At 41.8% G+C, this 15,877-nt stretch overlaps 1 protein-coding gene across 2 annotated transcripts; it reads left to right on the forward strand.

Annotated features, from left to right (window-relative positions):
• The first annotated feature begins 524 nt into the window (after window positions 1-524).
• carhsp1 (calcium regulated heat stable protein 1) lies at window positions 525-15,639 on the forward strand. Of its 2 annotated transcripts, XM_018754510.2 has the most exons (5): window positions 525-707; window positions 5,749-5,854; window positions 12,474-12,706; window positions 13,001-13,123; window positions 15,306-15,639. In XM_018754510.2, the coding sequence occupies exons 3-5, from the start codon at window positions 12,501-12,503 to the stop codon at window positions 15,466-15,468; spliced, it is 492 nt and encodes a 163-aa protein (XP_018610026.2). In that variant the 5' UTR covers window positions 525-707; window positions 5,749-5,854; window positions 12,474-12,500; the 3' UTR covers window positions 15,469-15,639. The 2 variants fall into 2 exon arrangements, with proteins under 2 accessions (XP_018610026.2, XP_018610027.2); XM_018754511.2 differs by lacking the exon at window positions 5,749-5,854.
• The last annotated feature ends 238 nt before the right edge of the window (window positions 15,640-15,877 follow it).

The following is a 15,877-nucleotide window of genomic DNA, read 5'->3' on the forward strand; positions in this document are numbered from 1 at the left end:
ACCTGTTTGTGTATGAATAACATACAATCAAAACTGATAAAAAGGAAAAAACCCTTAATTTATATATTTTACAGTGCAAAAACTAGACAAAACAAGGGGATTTTCTCTTTCCTTAGAGCAAAACTGATAAGGAAAAAAATCCCCTTAAATAATAATGTATATATTTTACAGTGCAAATGCTAGACAAAGCAGAGGATTTTCTCATTTTCCTTAGAGCAAAGTTCTTTGTTCTTACCATGACACTGAATGTATTACATGTTTCCTGAAACAGGATCAGAATCAACCACGGATAATTTTCATTTGTTTAAGAAGAATACTGTGCAGTAGGTTGCTTACGTTTGAGTAAGAACTTTTCCTATGGAGTGCCCTGAAATACCGTTTTGAATAATTCCTAGGCAGAATACCGTAACTCCACAGCAACGTGTAAATAATAGTGAATTTATTTAGATCTTTTTTTCTGCTGTTATAAAAGTTACGGTAATGTTCATTGTGTGACGCAATTTTGCTACGCTCTCTGGGCACGCCTTTGAAGCGCGTCCACGGCGCTCGCATCTGAAAGTGATTTATTCTCCGTGATAGGTTGTATCACTTCGGGGCGGTTTCGATGAGGGGGTCTTTCGTCCTGGAACGTTACTAACCAGCAGCTAGTTGACGGTAGTCGAGAAGCAAGTCACGCGTTCGCTCACTACTGTCCGAAGTTCCTGAAGGTAGGTGCCCGCTGTACAATCAATGCACTTTATGACACGGAACCGCCCGCGAGGCAAGTGCCGTCGTTTGTTTCTGCAGGAAATCGGCGGGCTGTTTTTTATCATGACATGACATATGAGGTGCTTACAAAAACTTTGGCGTGGAGTCTTTTATCTTTCCCTCAGTTGAACATTAAAAATTTTGTGTTTTTTATAATTATGCTGTTTTTTTTTTTTTTTTTCTAAGGATTTGACATGATTTTTAACTCCGTTCAGAAGTAGGCTAAGTAGCCACTGAGCGAAGAGAAGTAAGGACTCCTTCGCTACTAGTTTCGGAAAGTGTGAGTGAAAAGCAACCCTTGTAAGCTGTGGTGAAAGCAGAAATGGGAAGTCAATAGAATTTAGAAGCGGATTAGCTTGACAGGAGCCCGGAGCCGTAGTGGCGCCCCGTTCCGGTGCTTATGGCCCTCAGAACAAGGTGGTTAATTTGGTTGGGAAATGTCAAGAAGGTTTTTCTCTCGCACGAGTCCCCCCCCCAGGTCTCTCTGACTTCCTCTTTGTTTAAATATGGATCATGCATATTTGTGTGTGTATGTTTGTTTGTTTCAGGGTTGTGGCCAAAGAGTTTGTGCAGTCATCGTTGACTAGATCACTTTTAAATCTCCAAAAGAAGAGAGAGACTTTGACACATACACCTCTTTGTTCATTGGGATAACAAAAATGACTTCATATTTGCTTTTTGGGAAGCAATGTCTGGACAAGTTCACTATTTAGAAGTCCAACAGACCTCTGCCCTTGACAAGTGAATGGTCCTTTGAAACAGTTACTTTGGGTTTAGGTTCAGGTTCTACACCAGATTTCAAGTCCAGGGTCCCTGTTTATTCATCATGTTCTAGTCCACAGTATGTTGCCACTTTTAAAAGTTACTAAAGATTGTAGCAGGGTGTGTCTTAGGTATGAATAATTTTCTACATAATGACGATGCCAAGATCATCTAAAAATCGGTGGAAATGGGTCTGAAAAGGGCTTTGAGTTTGAATTAATAATGGCAAGGATTGTAGCATCTGTGGTAATGAGAACATGGTGTGTTTCACATTTATTCTCATTGAGTATTCTTACTTTAAACACTGATAAAATGAGCAAGGTCACAACCTCATCTCTTAATGAAGTCTGATGTCCTTAAGTTTTTTTTTTTTTTTTTTTTTTTTTTTTTTTTTTTTTTTTTTTTTTTAATATCCTTCGGTGAGGATCGGGGGGGGGGGGGGGCAAAAGTAAAACCGTAATAAAGAGCAAGTAATAATCTTCCTGGAAGAAGCCTTCCATCTATTAGTCAAGTGGGAACCTTCAAGTTGGAAGTCTCCAATTTCTACCGTAACCATCTGTCAAGATGGTGAATCCCTGGAGAGCAGTGGTCAATAAATCTTGGTTGAGACCGTTAAACATGCTAATTGTATTCTTAACCGTTGAACCATTATGCTCTGGCCTTGGGAGTTCTCAGGCATTGCCTCTCTTCAGAGCTTAAATGATCCAGTTTGCATTCCACAGTATGTTGGAAGAGGAGTACTTGCCCTTTTTTGTTAGGCTGTCCAAACAGTTGAAAAGGCACATTACCCTGAGGTTGTTCCAGCCAAATTTGACCATAATCATCATTATGGTTAATTTCATCTGACTGCCATAAGGCTTCATGAAATGAGTTGGCACATGCACATTTGTTTTCTGTTGGAAGTACTGTACAGCCCATCTTTACAGTCATCTGCATTCTCCGTCCAGTTTCCCTATGTTTCAGGTAGTTGGACAAAGACACACAATAAGGCAGAAATGTGTGGAATGACTGTCGAGCAGCATTCTCCCTCTTTGGGTTTGGGACCTTACTGGTATGTCGTGTTCAGATTGAGTGATTTGTTTTCATAAGCTGCCAACACTCTGTAAGCTTCTGTGTTTTCTTGCTCCTGCTTGTTTGCATGCCATCAGTTTTTGGTGGTTTCATCAAACCTGATTGTACTCAGTTGTTGGCACTCAGATTGAAAGCGTGATGCTATGACAGTTGCTGTAAGATAAAATACACATCCTTTGTTAAATGTATAAATTTAAAACTGGTATCAAACTGCCCTATCATGTAGCTCCAGAAGCTAAACAAGGTGGGTCAGTGAAAAGTGGGGAAAAATATGCATCAGCTTAAACCCATGAGATGAAATGTTTTTGCATAAATTAGACAATGTTAGTTTAATTTTAAATTTGTTGTCAACACGTGCAGGTTTGCACACCTATGCAGCAGTTCTCCACGGACTCATTGTGATTGGTTGCTGTCCGCTAACATCTCTCCAGGTGCATGATGCAAGGTGATTGTTTTTAGTTGCTACTGCTATGGAGGGGTTTCTCTGGTGTCCCTTATGGCTGCTTGTAGGAGGCGATGACAACGTGAGGCCTGTTGACGTCCTTGCCAACGATTGTATGGTTTGCAATGTTACATTGGAACCTTCCAGAAGAGGTGCAATGCCAACATATGGCATTTCTGCTTTTTGAAAGGGGAGTGTGAACAAGCCTTTTGCTGCTTATATTGTTTGGTGGTTGCAGGGCAGCTGTGAATAGCTCTAGTTAACATTTCTTCTTTTGTGGTTTGATCCTGCGAGAGGACTGATAAGAAAATAATAGCTGCTAATCTTGGTGTTGGGGATCTGCTGTCCCATGTTTACTGTGTCGTGCCCTATAATGACACTGATCAGTTTGAGATGATCAGTGAGTCTTCACAGGGTGACGTTGGCCCCTCTGTTAAATCATATCACCATCTCACCCTCTTTGTAGTGTTCTTGTTGGTTTTTTGATCCTTAGCCAAACTTTCCTAGAAAACTTGGTGAACCTTCTAGAGTAGGGCTTCTTAACCTGGGGCCCCTTGGAGGTCTGTGGATGAGCATTTAGGAGGTGTGTGCAAAGCACAGCCTTTCTTTAAAAACAATACTGATGAACTAAAGTTGAAATTACTGTCCCATTTATAATTATGACATAATTCTATCAAGTTTCAGTGCAATAAATTATTTTTTTGGGAGGGGGGGTCCTCAGATTTTGAGGTTTTTGGAGGGGTCACTGCCCCCTGGGTTGGCTGCGTTCAGACGAGAACCAGGCAGACTTAGACAAAGTATTTTTGTGGTTTGGTTCTCGATCAGTTACGCATGGGCCAAAATTTGGAATTTGTAAATACTTATGATGCTCTGTTCTTATACACGTGAATCCTTGCTGGATGGTAGCATGGACATTTTTGGATTTTGTCTGCACCATGACCCTTTTTCCCATGTTATCCTGAAATCCATACTTTTCCATAATCAAGTCCAAGAATGTTTGGTTTGTACCACTTGGCCAGGTACCAGCATGCCAAGGTCACTCCTCCTGCAGCCTGGAAGGTAAATACAATGGAGAGTGATGATAATCCCAGTTGGGCCACCGGAAAATGTTGGGAACATCATCCCTTATGCTTTTTCAGGGACCTGAATTATAGAGGATGTTTGTTCACATAGACTTGCACAAGTTTCTGAACTCAAGTTCTTAAAGAACTTAAACTGCTCTGCTACCAGGTGGTCTCAGTTGTGGAATACGTGCATTTCAAAAATTATGTGTTTAATTCTTTAAATTATGGCTGACACAAAGTCAGATGGTGGAATTTTTTGCAGAGTGCTGTTCACTTCAGAGGGCGGAGGTGAAAACCACCTGTAGTAATGTGTATACATTTATATTTATTCATTTAGCTGATGGTTTTTCTCCAAAGCAACTTACAATGTTAAACTACTTGCTTAGCTGTACAAATAGGTAAATTATTGTAACTCTTACTGAAGCAGTTTAAGGAAGTACCTTTCTCAATGTTACGGCAGCTAGAAGTGTGATTCAAACCTGCAACCTTTTGGTCCAAAGGCAGTTCTAACCACTTTACTACCGTCTGCCCCATGTACAAGGTGTACAAAACTGTTGTATTCCTCGTTGTGGAATATAAAAATGATAGCTGGTGCTGTATATTTTCCCATAAAGCGGTGTAATATATGCTGGCAGAGGCAGGTAAGTGGTTAGTACTGCACCGGGAACCTTGTAACCTTATGTACTGTCACTTTTCCACTACTGAACCTTTGCCTTTTTAGCAACTGAATGTTACATTAATATGAGAAACTTGCCTTTAGTTCAGCCTATTAATTTATGTTTACTGGTTTCCAAATCTGTAAAGTGACAGGGATGTTTAACAAGGTTATTGGGAAATATGTGCAATGATGTGCCATGTTTATATGTAATTATTGGGCCTGTCATGGCTGGGCTGTGTGGGGGAAAAAATGTCCCATTTATAGATTTTGCCTTATGGAACAGCAGAAATTAAAAACTTCAGTTTTTTGCCATTTTTCCCCTTCCAAATTTACATTTATTTATTTTTCACAGATGCTTTTCTCAAAAGTGATTTTCCAATGAACTCTATGTATTATCAGCCCACACACCTTATTCACCATGGTGACTTACACTGCTAGATACACTACTTACGGTAGGTCACTCAACCATACATCAGTGAAGCACACTCTCTCTCTCTGTCACTCACACACCATGGGTGAACCTGAGCAGCATGTCTTTAGACTGTGGGAGGAAACCGGAGCACCCGGAGGAAACCCATGCAGATGGGGAGAACATGCAAACTCCACACAGACTGAGCGGGGATCGAACCCAGCTGTGCCACCGTGCTACTGAAAATTTATTTCTAGCGAAGGACCCCCTGAAAGTGAGAAGCCCGTGCTAGTTGGTCAAGGCTGGCATTCATTCGTTAACTTTTATGTATTTTTATGACACCCTTCGTTGCAGTGGCCTATAGTATGAGGTTTGGACACTAAGCTGGTTTACACATATACAACTGGATAATTTTCACTGTTTCAATCTAGAGTACATTGTGCCTTGATTTGACACTTTTGTCCAACACTTTTTATCATCAGTTTTGTACACTAAGCTACTTAGTGATTTACCCATTTATACAGCTGGTTTCTTTGTACTGTATTGTAATTTTGTGCTGTATTATATGTTTTTAATTTTTACTGTATCATTTCAGAGTAATTCCTCAAGGTTACTACATCCTGATGTGGGATCTGAACCAGAGTCCTTTGTTTGCAAGACGACTGCTGTAACCACTGTAACTTGCTGCCCAGCTGTACCAGGTAGACCTTTTGTTTTAGGTCATGCAGAACCAGACAGCATTTGAATCCAGGCCCATGTTTGTGTGTTAGTATTGTTGCAATTGTTGATCCTTTCCCGCCAGTTCCACTGTAATCATTTGGACAGACAGTGACTTTAGGTATTTTTTCCACAGCGAGTCTTTTGCCTGTTTACCTGCAGGTGACTCAGACCCTTGTGGTGTGTTTGTGTGGCAGCGCAAACACGTCACCACACGGTAGCTGCAACGTCTCATTGAAACTGTCTGATTTTATCGTGATGGGGAATGAAGCCGAAAGGATGTGTGCAGAAGTTACTCAGTGACAGAGGCTTTGGGCCACATTTCTGCACAGAAGGAAGAAATATTGGGTCATGTGGTGTATTAAAGCTCTGGCCTTCAAGGCGTTAACCAACAAAAGGTTTTTTTCTTTCCTCAGTAGGTCGAGCAGAGGAGGGACACACTGATCCCATTGTTCTGTTGACCCCTTTGGGTGGCGAGTGAAAGAGGCAAGAGGAATGTAGGGGGATGCATGCTGCAGCAGTGTGAGTGACTAAGGGACCTGAGGTGGTTCTGCCGGCCCTTAAGCTTCTCAGTTCCAGCTTAGTAGAGGTGCAAGCAGGTGCGTGGTTGTGCTGTGCTTGGGAATGTGTGGCTGCTAGGAACCACAGGATTGGAACACAGGGAAGGTTCTGGCACTGTGTAGCAATCTGAGCCTTGTCTCCAACATTCATCCTTGGCTGTCAAGGCAAACTGAGTCACATGGGTCATTAGATCCCCGCACTGCTAATTTCCAATTGTATGTCAAAGTTTAGCCTCTGCTTTTCCTGACTTAAGGACCAAAGTCAAGATTCAAAGGGGTTTAGAATTCCAGTGATTCAAACAATACTAATGCCATATAATACCTATCATTTTTCTGTCGCTTTAGTCATGCTGTCTTTGACTTTAAAAATGTTGATTGAGCTCCATATTAAACATAACCTCGAGAGCATCTCGACTCCATTTGTTTGATGAAAATCTTTTTGTTTGTATTTTGTTCGCTTTATTTTTATAAAGCGCTCTTCTTAGCAAGGTGACACAGCCCTGAATGGCTGAGCCCTAGACACATCCATGCAGATAAACAAAGGCAGACACAGTTAGCAGAATGCAGTTTGCTGATATAATGTTTTGAAATAGTCCATATAGCAGTTGAAGAGGAGAAAAAAATTGTGGGTCCTGGAATTCAGAGAAAAACCGTTAAAACCGTTGGGGGTTTGAGTACTAGTTGCAGCCCACCCCTCCTTGGCATTCGTTGTAGGCCCAGAAATGTGAACATACGTGATAAACACTAGACACATTTGACCAGGACCCAAATGCCTTGGCTTTCTGTCACAGCTCAGTTGTATGTAGGCTGGAGCACAATAACAGGAAGGGCTGTGTGTAGTTTCCCACCGCTCTGCTCACACAGTGATGTTTAAAGCCAAACAGCCCCCCTTCACACACCCCCGCCCATGTCATGTGTGGTAGTTATGAACGCCTTTGTGCACCCCAACATAACGTGGGTACAGCTCCCACGTTTGTGTTGACTGAATTTCACAATAGTGGCTACTGTAGAGCTGTTGAGCTGGGCGAAAGGTAATTCAGCTGGAAAAGCTGAGGTTGGGAGGTGTGGAGTTTCCACCCAGCTGTTGCTGCTCTCACTGGAGCACTGAATTGCACTGCAAGTTCCTGCAGTGAGGCCCACTTCACGTTCTTGATTCTGTGTGTGTGTGTGTGTGTGTGGTGGATCCAGTTATTCTGTGTTTATGAGGGTGCCTTGTACAGTGGTTGCGTAACTCTGCGTTCCGTCCTCAGTAGTAACACGCATCAGGATGGCATTGAGCCATATTTAGTGTTGCTCTGAAATGCTCTCCTTTCAACCCTGCAGGAGCCCCACTTGTTTAAAATGGGGTTTGCGTTTCACAGACTATGATTTGAGGAATAGCTTCATATTTCATGTTTATTTACATTTGTTGAGTGGACCGTCTTCTCCAAAGAAACCTGTGTGAGATTTTTACACTGGGTTAATTACACAATTTATCCATTTATAAAGCTGAGTAATTTGTACTGTAAATTCAGGGTAAGTATCTTGATCAAGGCAACAGTTTTAACCGCTCTGGCGCCTGATGCTTATTTGTTTTAATTGGCAGGCGTGCAGTCAGTGTTCAACCTGCAATCTGTCTTTGCTTGTAGAATCTGCTTTGTGAATAAGGACCACCTTTCAGAAACTTTGAATGTAAACCTTAAAAGCATGGTCGTCATTCTTGTATAAAATTTTAGTGAATGTATAAAAATCTTTATCTTAAACTGATAAAATGAATAAATGATAGAATCAGGTGTGCAAGTCAATTTGGTTTTACCCATGCAAGTTGGGGTTTGCTTATTTTTGCACTACCATTTTTCTACATGAATGATTTTCTGTAAAGCAACGTATGTCATTGGTAATTATAGGCTTATTATGTCAGATCAGAAATACTGCTTCTCATTAAGTAACCATTTTGTGGTAAAAGTAAGGGACATAAGGGGTTCACATACTTTTAAAACAATACTACACACACAGTATCCACACCCACAGTTATCCAGCACGGAAAGGTGAGGTCCCAGTCCTGTTGCGGCCGGCATGCCAGGATCACTTCATTCCCTTTGTTGGGAATGTGCCGGTCAGCAGTGGGTTTTTCCGCCCTGTTTGCCCTTCCTCTCTCCATTGTCTCTGTTTCTTTTCAAACTGTAGGGTTTGTCAATCTGCTGAGTTAGCCTAGAGGCCACCAGCCTCGTACCATCTACCCTTTTACCCACATCTAGCTTTGCCAGTGACTTGTTTTTATAGCGGCCCCTAACACTTTCTCTCACACACATACCATAGAGACAGTGCTGGTAGTTCTGATGTATGTATTTTGGCATCTGACTTTCAGCCACTGTGGCCAGGATCAAAACAAAACCACGCTGTTGTCTCCCTTTCTCGGGCAGATTGTATAAATTAATTTCCAGGTGCTATAAATTTGCAGAGAAGGGGATTTTGACAATGTGTATCTGACAATGTTTAACATGGCATGCAGCAGTTTCTTAGTGTACAGAACTTCTGAAAACCCTGGATGCATTGGCTTCCGGAGATGTACATGTATAAAATACAGTGGTTAGAGCTGCTGTCTTGTGACTCAAAAGTCACAGGTTCGAAACCCACCTACTGCTGCAATTCCCTTGATCCAAGGTACTTAACCTGAACTGTTCCAGTTTTATGAATTGGTAAATCACTGCAAGTACCTTAACATTGTAAGTCACTTGGGAGAAAGCAATCAGCTAAATTAATAAACGTAGTTAAAATACAAAATATATGCTTGTTAAAATCCCAGAGACTCTGTCCTCAAATGAATCTGAAAGCGGATAGTCGCTGTCTGAGGTGTACTGCATGTGTCCTGCACTCGGATCTTGTTGCATTTGTCCAGTGTTATTGCATTTAGAGGCCTAATGGTTTAGCTGAAAGGGGTCTCATTTGATTACCGCAAGGTCCTCACAGCACCAAGCTGTTTCACATCCGCAAACCTTTTTTTTTTTTTTTTTTTTTTTTTTTTTTGTTATCCTCCGAAGACTAAAGGAAGGCGGGACAGCGCATAACTGGTGTTCTGACTGCTGGCTTGGTGCTGTGGATCCTTAGGTGCCCTGTTTTCCTTCTTTCACCAGTGCTGCTCCTGTCTGTGTGTGCGTGCATGGGGAGAGCAGTCACTGTTTTCTGTCTCTGGTACCTTTCTGAAACATTCTGGCTGAATTTTCCAACCTGCAGATTTCTCAAAATGGGTTTAAGGAGATGTGGGAATGTTTATATGGGGATGATTGATTAAAAATCTGTCTTCACAGTGTGACACGGAGGATAAAGGTTCTCTTATTTTTAGATTAAGTAGAAACAATGGACATGGATACAATAGTATGTTATGCCGGATGGTCTTAATGTATTACGTTACATAACTACATTTATTCATTTAGCTGATGCTTTTCATCAAAGCAACTTAGTACTGAAGTACTTACAACTATTTACCCCTTTAAACAATTTGGCAATTTTACTGGAGCAGTTTAGGGTACATACCTTGCTCAAGGGTACTACAGCTGAAGATAAGGCTTGAACCTGTGACCTTTAGGGTCCAAATGCAGCAGCTCTAACCACTATGCTTCCAGCTACTCTCGCTGCCAGTTATTAAATCTGCATCACAATGCCTGTAATCTTCTGTTGAGTGGGACAAGTGTATAAAAAGTCACCAAACATTTGGGGAAAATCAGATGTGAGAAGAGATTGTGGAGTAATGTTCAGGTTGCATGCCTTCAATTTACTGGTGTAAAATAATTGAATGTGCAATGCTGGTAATTTGCAGAGTTTGATGCTTGTTTCTTGTTACCTTATTCCTCTTGTCCAGTGGCATCGGTCACTGCCAACTCATAACATATCACAGTGTGTCAGCACACCTTGGTGTTGAGTCAGTAGCTGACCTGTAGCTTCAGAGATTATCCTGTTTTTCTTTTGAATCCGAGTCAGGGCAAATAATACCTGGAGGGAGGAATATAGTCCCATCTGTGGTGTAACTTTGTGCCTTGAGGAGGAGATGTAACCATTCTCTCTCTTCCCGAAGTGAAACCTGATCAGCCCGGGGGAGGAGGGGGGGAATCAACATCAGTAGGGTCAACATGAGATGATCAAATTTCCACCGTCAATCTGGGCCTTTAGTGCTCAGTTTTGGCCAGTTGCTTTTGCCAAAGAACATCAATACATAACCATTAGAAGACAACACCATCTGAGTTGTGAACAACGAGCTTCTTAGCTCATAAAATGACGCATTGGTAACTTGAGTCTACGGGTTTGCAAGCATCAGGATCACCCAGGTTGACCTATCACATTAAGCTCAACCAGTTCATTAGCTGCAATGCCGGTAATCGTCAGAGAGCACTGTTCTGTTTCCAGTTTCATCCGCTACTGCCAAATGTCACCTTCAGATAGTTCTCGCTGTCTTCTAAATCACTTTGCACCATTTTATCTAGATGTGTGACCCAGGAACAGCCAGGCTTCTCCTAGAACCTCAGATTTTCTTTTTTTTTTTTTTTGCAGCAACAGATTTCAGTCTTTCACGTGATGATTTTAGAAGTTCTGCGATGGATTACTAGGGTTCCTAATTTATTAATGCTTTCCATCTGTTGACCTTTGGGAATTCATTAGCTGCTGCTTTCAGACACAACTAACACCCTGTGTTTTGTGGTGCTCCTCCACTAAGGATGCTTCACATATTCTCGCTCTGTTGTGTCTCTAAATCATCACAGAGAGGGAGGTGAAGTCATTAGAACTGCAACCCATCAAAAAAGGGAAGAAATGGATGCAGCAAGTGTTGCAAATATGAACTTCCAAGCCTTGAGCTGTGATTGAGGCAGCGCTGTATTTTTTGATATTCTTGTCTGAAATTGGGTTGCCCAATTTGTGTGCTTTTGTGTATAAGTGAAATTGATCATTAGGGATCTGAACACTTGAAATTAGTGTGGAGTAACTCATGAAGCCTTATGGTGGGCAGATGAAATGACCTATATTTACAACAGAGAAGCTGTGAATTTGCTCAGTTTCACCAGAACACAACTCAAGTGTCAAGTGAAACTCAGAACAAAATCCCAGCAATCCAGAGGATAGGTTTTGGAGGCACTTCTGACATCTTTCTAGTGTTGTAGTGTCCTTTCAACCACATCAGGGCTTTAGGTGTTCTGTACAGGGTCTCAAAACTATATACAGCAAGAGAAGCAGCAAGTCTCTGGGCTGGACAGCATCTTTTTAGACAGGCTGCGGTGAAACTATATTGGGGTCCTGCAGCCAGAAGGCTTTCTTATGAGCAGGGTGGTCCATCTGTCAGTCTTCCTCCTCAGCTCCTTGTTTTACCTATTGCTGTAACACATGTTTCCTCAACCAGGAATGCAGCTGTAAACTGTCAAGCCCTTCTAAGTGATCAACTGGCTCCTCACATTAGAAGCTGTCTAGAACAGAATTTTTAAAGATGCACACATTCACATTTATTTAGCTAATGCTTTTCTCCAAAGCGACGTAGTGTTAAGCTTACATTATTTTCCATTCATTTTCTCTGCATTTTCTTCATTTAGTTGTTTCTGAATACTTCTTTCTGCAGTAGAGAACAGTGACTGAGTGCAGTGGTTAATTGCATTTACTTGGTGACATGGATGGCCATAAAGAGCACCCAAACAATGGAAGCATGGGACTACCTTAATTTAGTCAGCCAGTGATACTGAATAGGACTTTATGGAGGTATTTTTATTTTGAATGATTTTAAATCCATATTCAATTTAATGTAGCTCAATGTTGCTGAAAATATTAATCTTCTAAAAAATTTTGGTATGTATAGCAGAGGTTTGTACAGAATCCTAAGTAATTTTAACTTTAAGGTAGCTTGAAAACAAATGTTGAAGGACCATATGTTTAATTGTAATAGTTGATACTTTTGCTAAGTCTTGATAATTTATACTGTACATTAATTTTTACTGTAGTGATTGCTCTCCTGCAGCAGCAGGGGTTCCTTTTGTCCCTGGAGGAGACATTAACCATTATGTATCTGTCAATGTTTTCTCTCCCCTAGTGCTCAGGTGACCATCAGATAGCGACCATGTCTTCTGATGCGTCGTCAGTGACTGGGACCCCACCAGCCACCTCCCCCGTGTCTCCAGGGACCCCGACTTCCCCTGGCTCCTTGGATCTACCCAGATGCCGGCACCGTAGCCAAGGGCATGTCCGCGACCGCTCCCCCTCCCCCATGCGTGGCTACCTCATCCCAAGCCCCCTGCCCACTCGCCGAACTCGCACCTGCTCTGCGTGAGTACACAGTACTGCGCTTTCTTGGTCACCCTGCAGCAACTGCACCTCATCCCTTAATGATGAACTCCTTCATGGTGGTATTCATGTTAGCTTCATCTTCTTGAAGCTTCAGATAGTATTGACCATTGTGATTTCTTAAAATAACAGAGAAATGATAATCAGTAATGGTAAAACATTAAAAATGTGTAATAAGACCATCTGCAAGTTGTTATACTGATATTTTTCCTGGTTACCCTCACATAGAAACATCTGTATATGGTGTTAATGTGTTTGACTTGTGCCATGCTCCAGCACAGCACGGGCGGCTGAGGGTCCTGCCTTCACTGGTGTCTGCAAATGCTTCTCTCGTTCCAAGGGGCATGGCTTCATCACACCATCTGACGGAGGGAGTGACATCTTTGTTCACATCTCTGAGTGAGTACCCCCTACTGAGAACCTTTGCTGCTGCCTTGAAATGCTTCCTGCTGTCAACATAGATATCAGCTAGAGATGGATACATCAACCAGTGAACAAAAAATATTTCCCAGTTTATTTTTATTTTCTTCATTGTTCCATTAGATGGCAGCAAGTCACGGTCAGGGTGGTTTGCAGCTTTTCAACACAATTTTCATTAAGCATATTTTACATTTATTATAGTCATATACAAGACTTCTACAAAAATACCAGGCAGATCATGAGTCTACTTCTTTTGATCAAGCTGAAAGTGACCAGATCCTAACAAATGTTTATGATGGATTGGTCCCATCCTTATGACCAGTTAAATAGTTGCAGTTTTAATGTGAAGACATTAATACTTCATAGATGACCGCCTTCAGTGATTGTAGTTATGACAAATGCTCAATGATCCTAGCTGAAGGAGAGGCTGGTGCATTTGACCTTGATGTTGGCAGGATGGGCCATGACTGCAGAGTCAGTCATTCACAGGGACTGAGCCAAGAGATTGTGTCTTGGGGTAAGGCTGGTTGCTTAATGACACAACCTTTTGCTCACTGGGTGCTGGAACACAGCTATAATATGAAACCAGGCTGCTCTTAGCTAGTAATCTGCATGTTTGCTTTAACACATTGTCATTTGTTAAACACTGTTAGCAGGGGCTGACAACAATCTGCTTGGAAATTAGTGCTCCACACAGCCTTGCCAGACACCTGGCTCTCACACATTTTGTCTAATATAATTGCTGTGATTCAAGTGCTTGTAATCTTGCTCATTATGGTTCGCAAAGAGTCTATAACCAGCAGAAGCAAATGCCGATGGGTTGCTTTGTCATGAGTGAGTGGGTAGTCGTACTTCAGCAGAAATGCCACTCGCTGTACCTGTGGCTTGCTCAAAGGAACCAGTCAGGACAGATGTACCAGTCTGAACAATACCTGTGATCTGCATCTTATTTTTGTCTTTTGAGACAAAGTAGAAATTTTTGTCAAGGCAGTTAAGTTTTTGCAAACATTTGTCCAATATGCATATTATTTGTATAATAACTTATGATAATCCATCTCAAAGTTATTCAACGAGAATCACTTATGCTCCCCAAAAGCCATTTATAAACTATTCTATATTTGGGAATAATGGTCATTGCTTCAGCCATTCAAGGCCACAGTAAGTTGGAAGGTGTTTTTCTCCAGCGTAAATAATGCTGGGAATGGGAATCGAGCCGGTAGGAGTGTTTCTAAACAAAATGGATTATATGGTATGGATATAAACAATTCAAGCTGGCAATTAGGTCCTTACATTCCCACAGTAAATTCAGGACTGTGTGAAAAATATTAAATTCTCTTCTGGGAGGATAGTACAGTAGTACTTTCCTGGGAATGACATAGTAAAACAGTGCTGCTGTATAACTAGGTAAATTAGTGTAAGTGTCTTAGTACATGGTCTTGACATAAATCAGCAGGTGGCATATTAGTTAGGGCTGCTACCTTGCACTCCAAAGACCTAGGTTTGAAGCACACCTCCTGCAGCTTTAGCAGGGTACTTACCCTAAATGAATGTAGTAAAAAATGCCCTGCTGTATAAATGGTTAAATTGGTGTAAGTAGCTTACTGTAAAAACCTATCATAAGTCAACAGGTGGCATAGTGCTTAGAGTTGCTGCCTTTGGACTCTGCCAGTTCAAATCCCACTTCTACTGTAATACCCTTAATCATGGGACTTACCTTGAACTACTACAGTAAAAACATTACCCAGATGTATCAATGGGTAAATCAGTGTAAGTCACGTCAGAGAAATATCAGCTAAATGTAATTTGCCTTGCGGAGATTTTGGATGAATAATAGTCAACATCACATTTGTCTAAAGTGGTTGCCAAATTCTATAATATGCCAATTAATGGGTTCTAGGAAGTGTTTACATCCTTTTTTGGGAAGACAGAAGTTCTTGTGGCTTGGTGGCAAGAAGAGCCTCTTGGCACGATATCTCTTAGATGGGGTCCCTTTGAGGACTTTTCCTTGATGGGAGGATATTAAGCTCAGTCTGGGAAAGTCTGCCTTGGGATTCCATCTTGACTGGATTCGTTTCACTTCTTTGACAGACTAGAACTGTATCAGGCAGCTTCCATATTGATTATGCTACCCCCTCCCCCCAACCTTCTCACTACTTTTCAGCATTGAGGGAGAGTATGTGCCAGTGGAGGGTGACGAGGTGACGTACAAGCTGTGCTCCATTCCACCAAAACACGAGAAGGTGCAGGCCGTCGAGGTGACCATCACCCATCTTGCCTCAGGCACCAAGCACGAGACCTGGTCTGGAACGGTGTTGAGCTCTTAATGATATGTCCCATCACAGAGCTTGTGGACTTCGCAGCTGATGGCCACCTTGCCTTTTTTGTCCCCCCCCGCCCCCTTTCCCCCATGTGAGTTTGGTGGATGTGGCCTGTGGGGCTTGTTTTGTTATAGTCAAATATCTTTGGAAAAGATATGAGAAATAAACACATTACAACATTTTGGGGTTTTTTGTGATATACTGTATGTGGCTATAGACATGCTATTCTTAAGTTGCTAAAGTGACATCCTCACCATTTAAGGAGTGATGGCACCATTACGCTGAACATTGCGCTCATTATGGAGGGCTCTGTCTCCAGCAGGAAGAGGAAAAGGCCAGCTGTGGATTCTGAGGGGATGACATTAAAAAGTTGCATCTATTAAAATATGAGAGTAAATGTGGCACAAGGGGACCC

This window comes from Scleropages formosus, chromosome 8 (genome assembly GCF_900964775.1).
Source record: "Scleropages formosus chromosome 8, fSclFor1.1, whole genome shotgun sequence".
NCBI lineage: Eukaryota > Metazoa > Chordata > Actinopteri > Osteoglossiformes > Osteoglossidae > Scleropages > Scleropages formosus.

Excerpts from the sequence above, each read along its gene's own strand:
- carhsp1 (XM_018754510.2), top strand. The coding sequence starts at position 12,501 with ATGTCTTCTGATGCGTCGTCAGTGACTGGGACCCCACCAGCCACCTCC. Across the intron at positions 12,707-13,000 it reads CGAACTCGCACCTGCTCTGC|CACAGCACGGGCGGCTGAGG; the intron begins GTGAGTACACAG and ends GCCATGCTCCAG. Across the intron at positions 13,124-15,305 it reads ATCTTTGTTCACATCTCTGA|CATTGAGGGAGAGTATGTGC; the intron begins GTGAGTACCCCC and ends ACTACTTTTCAG.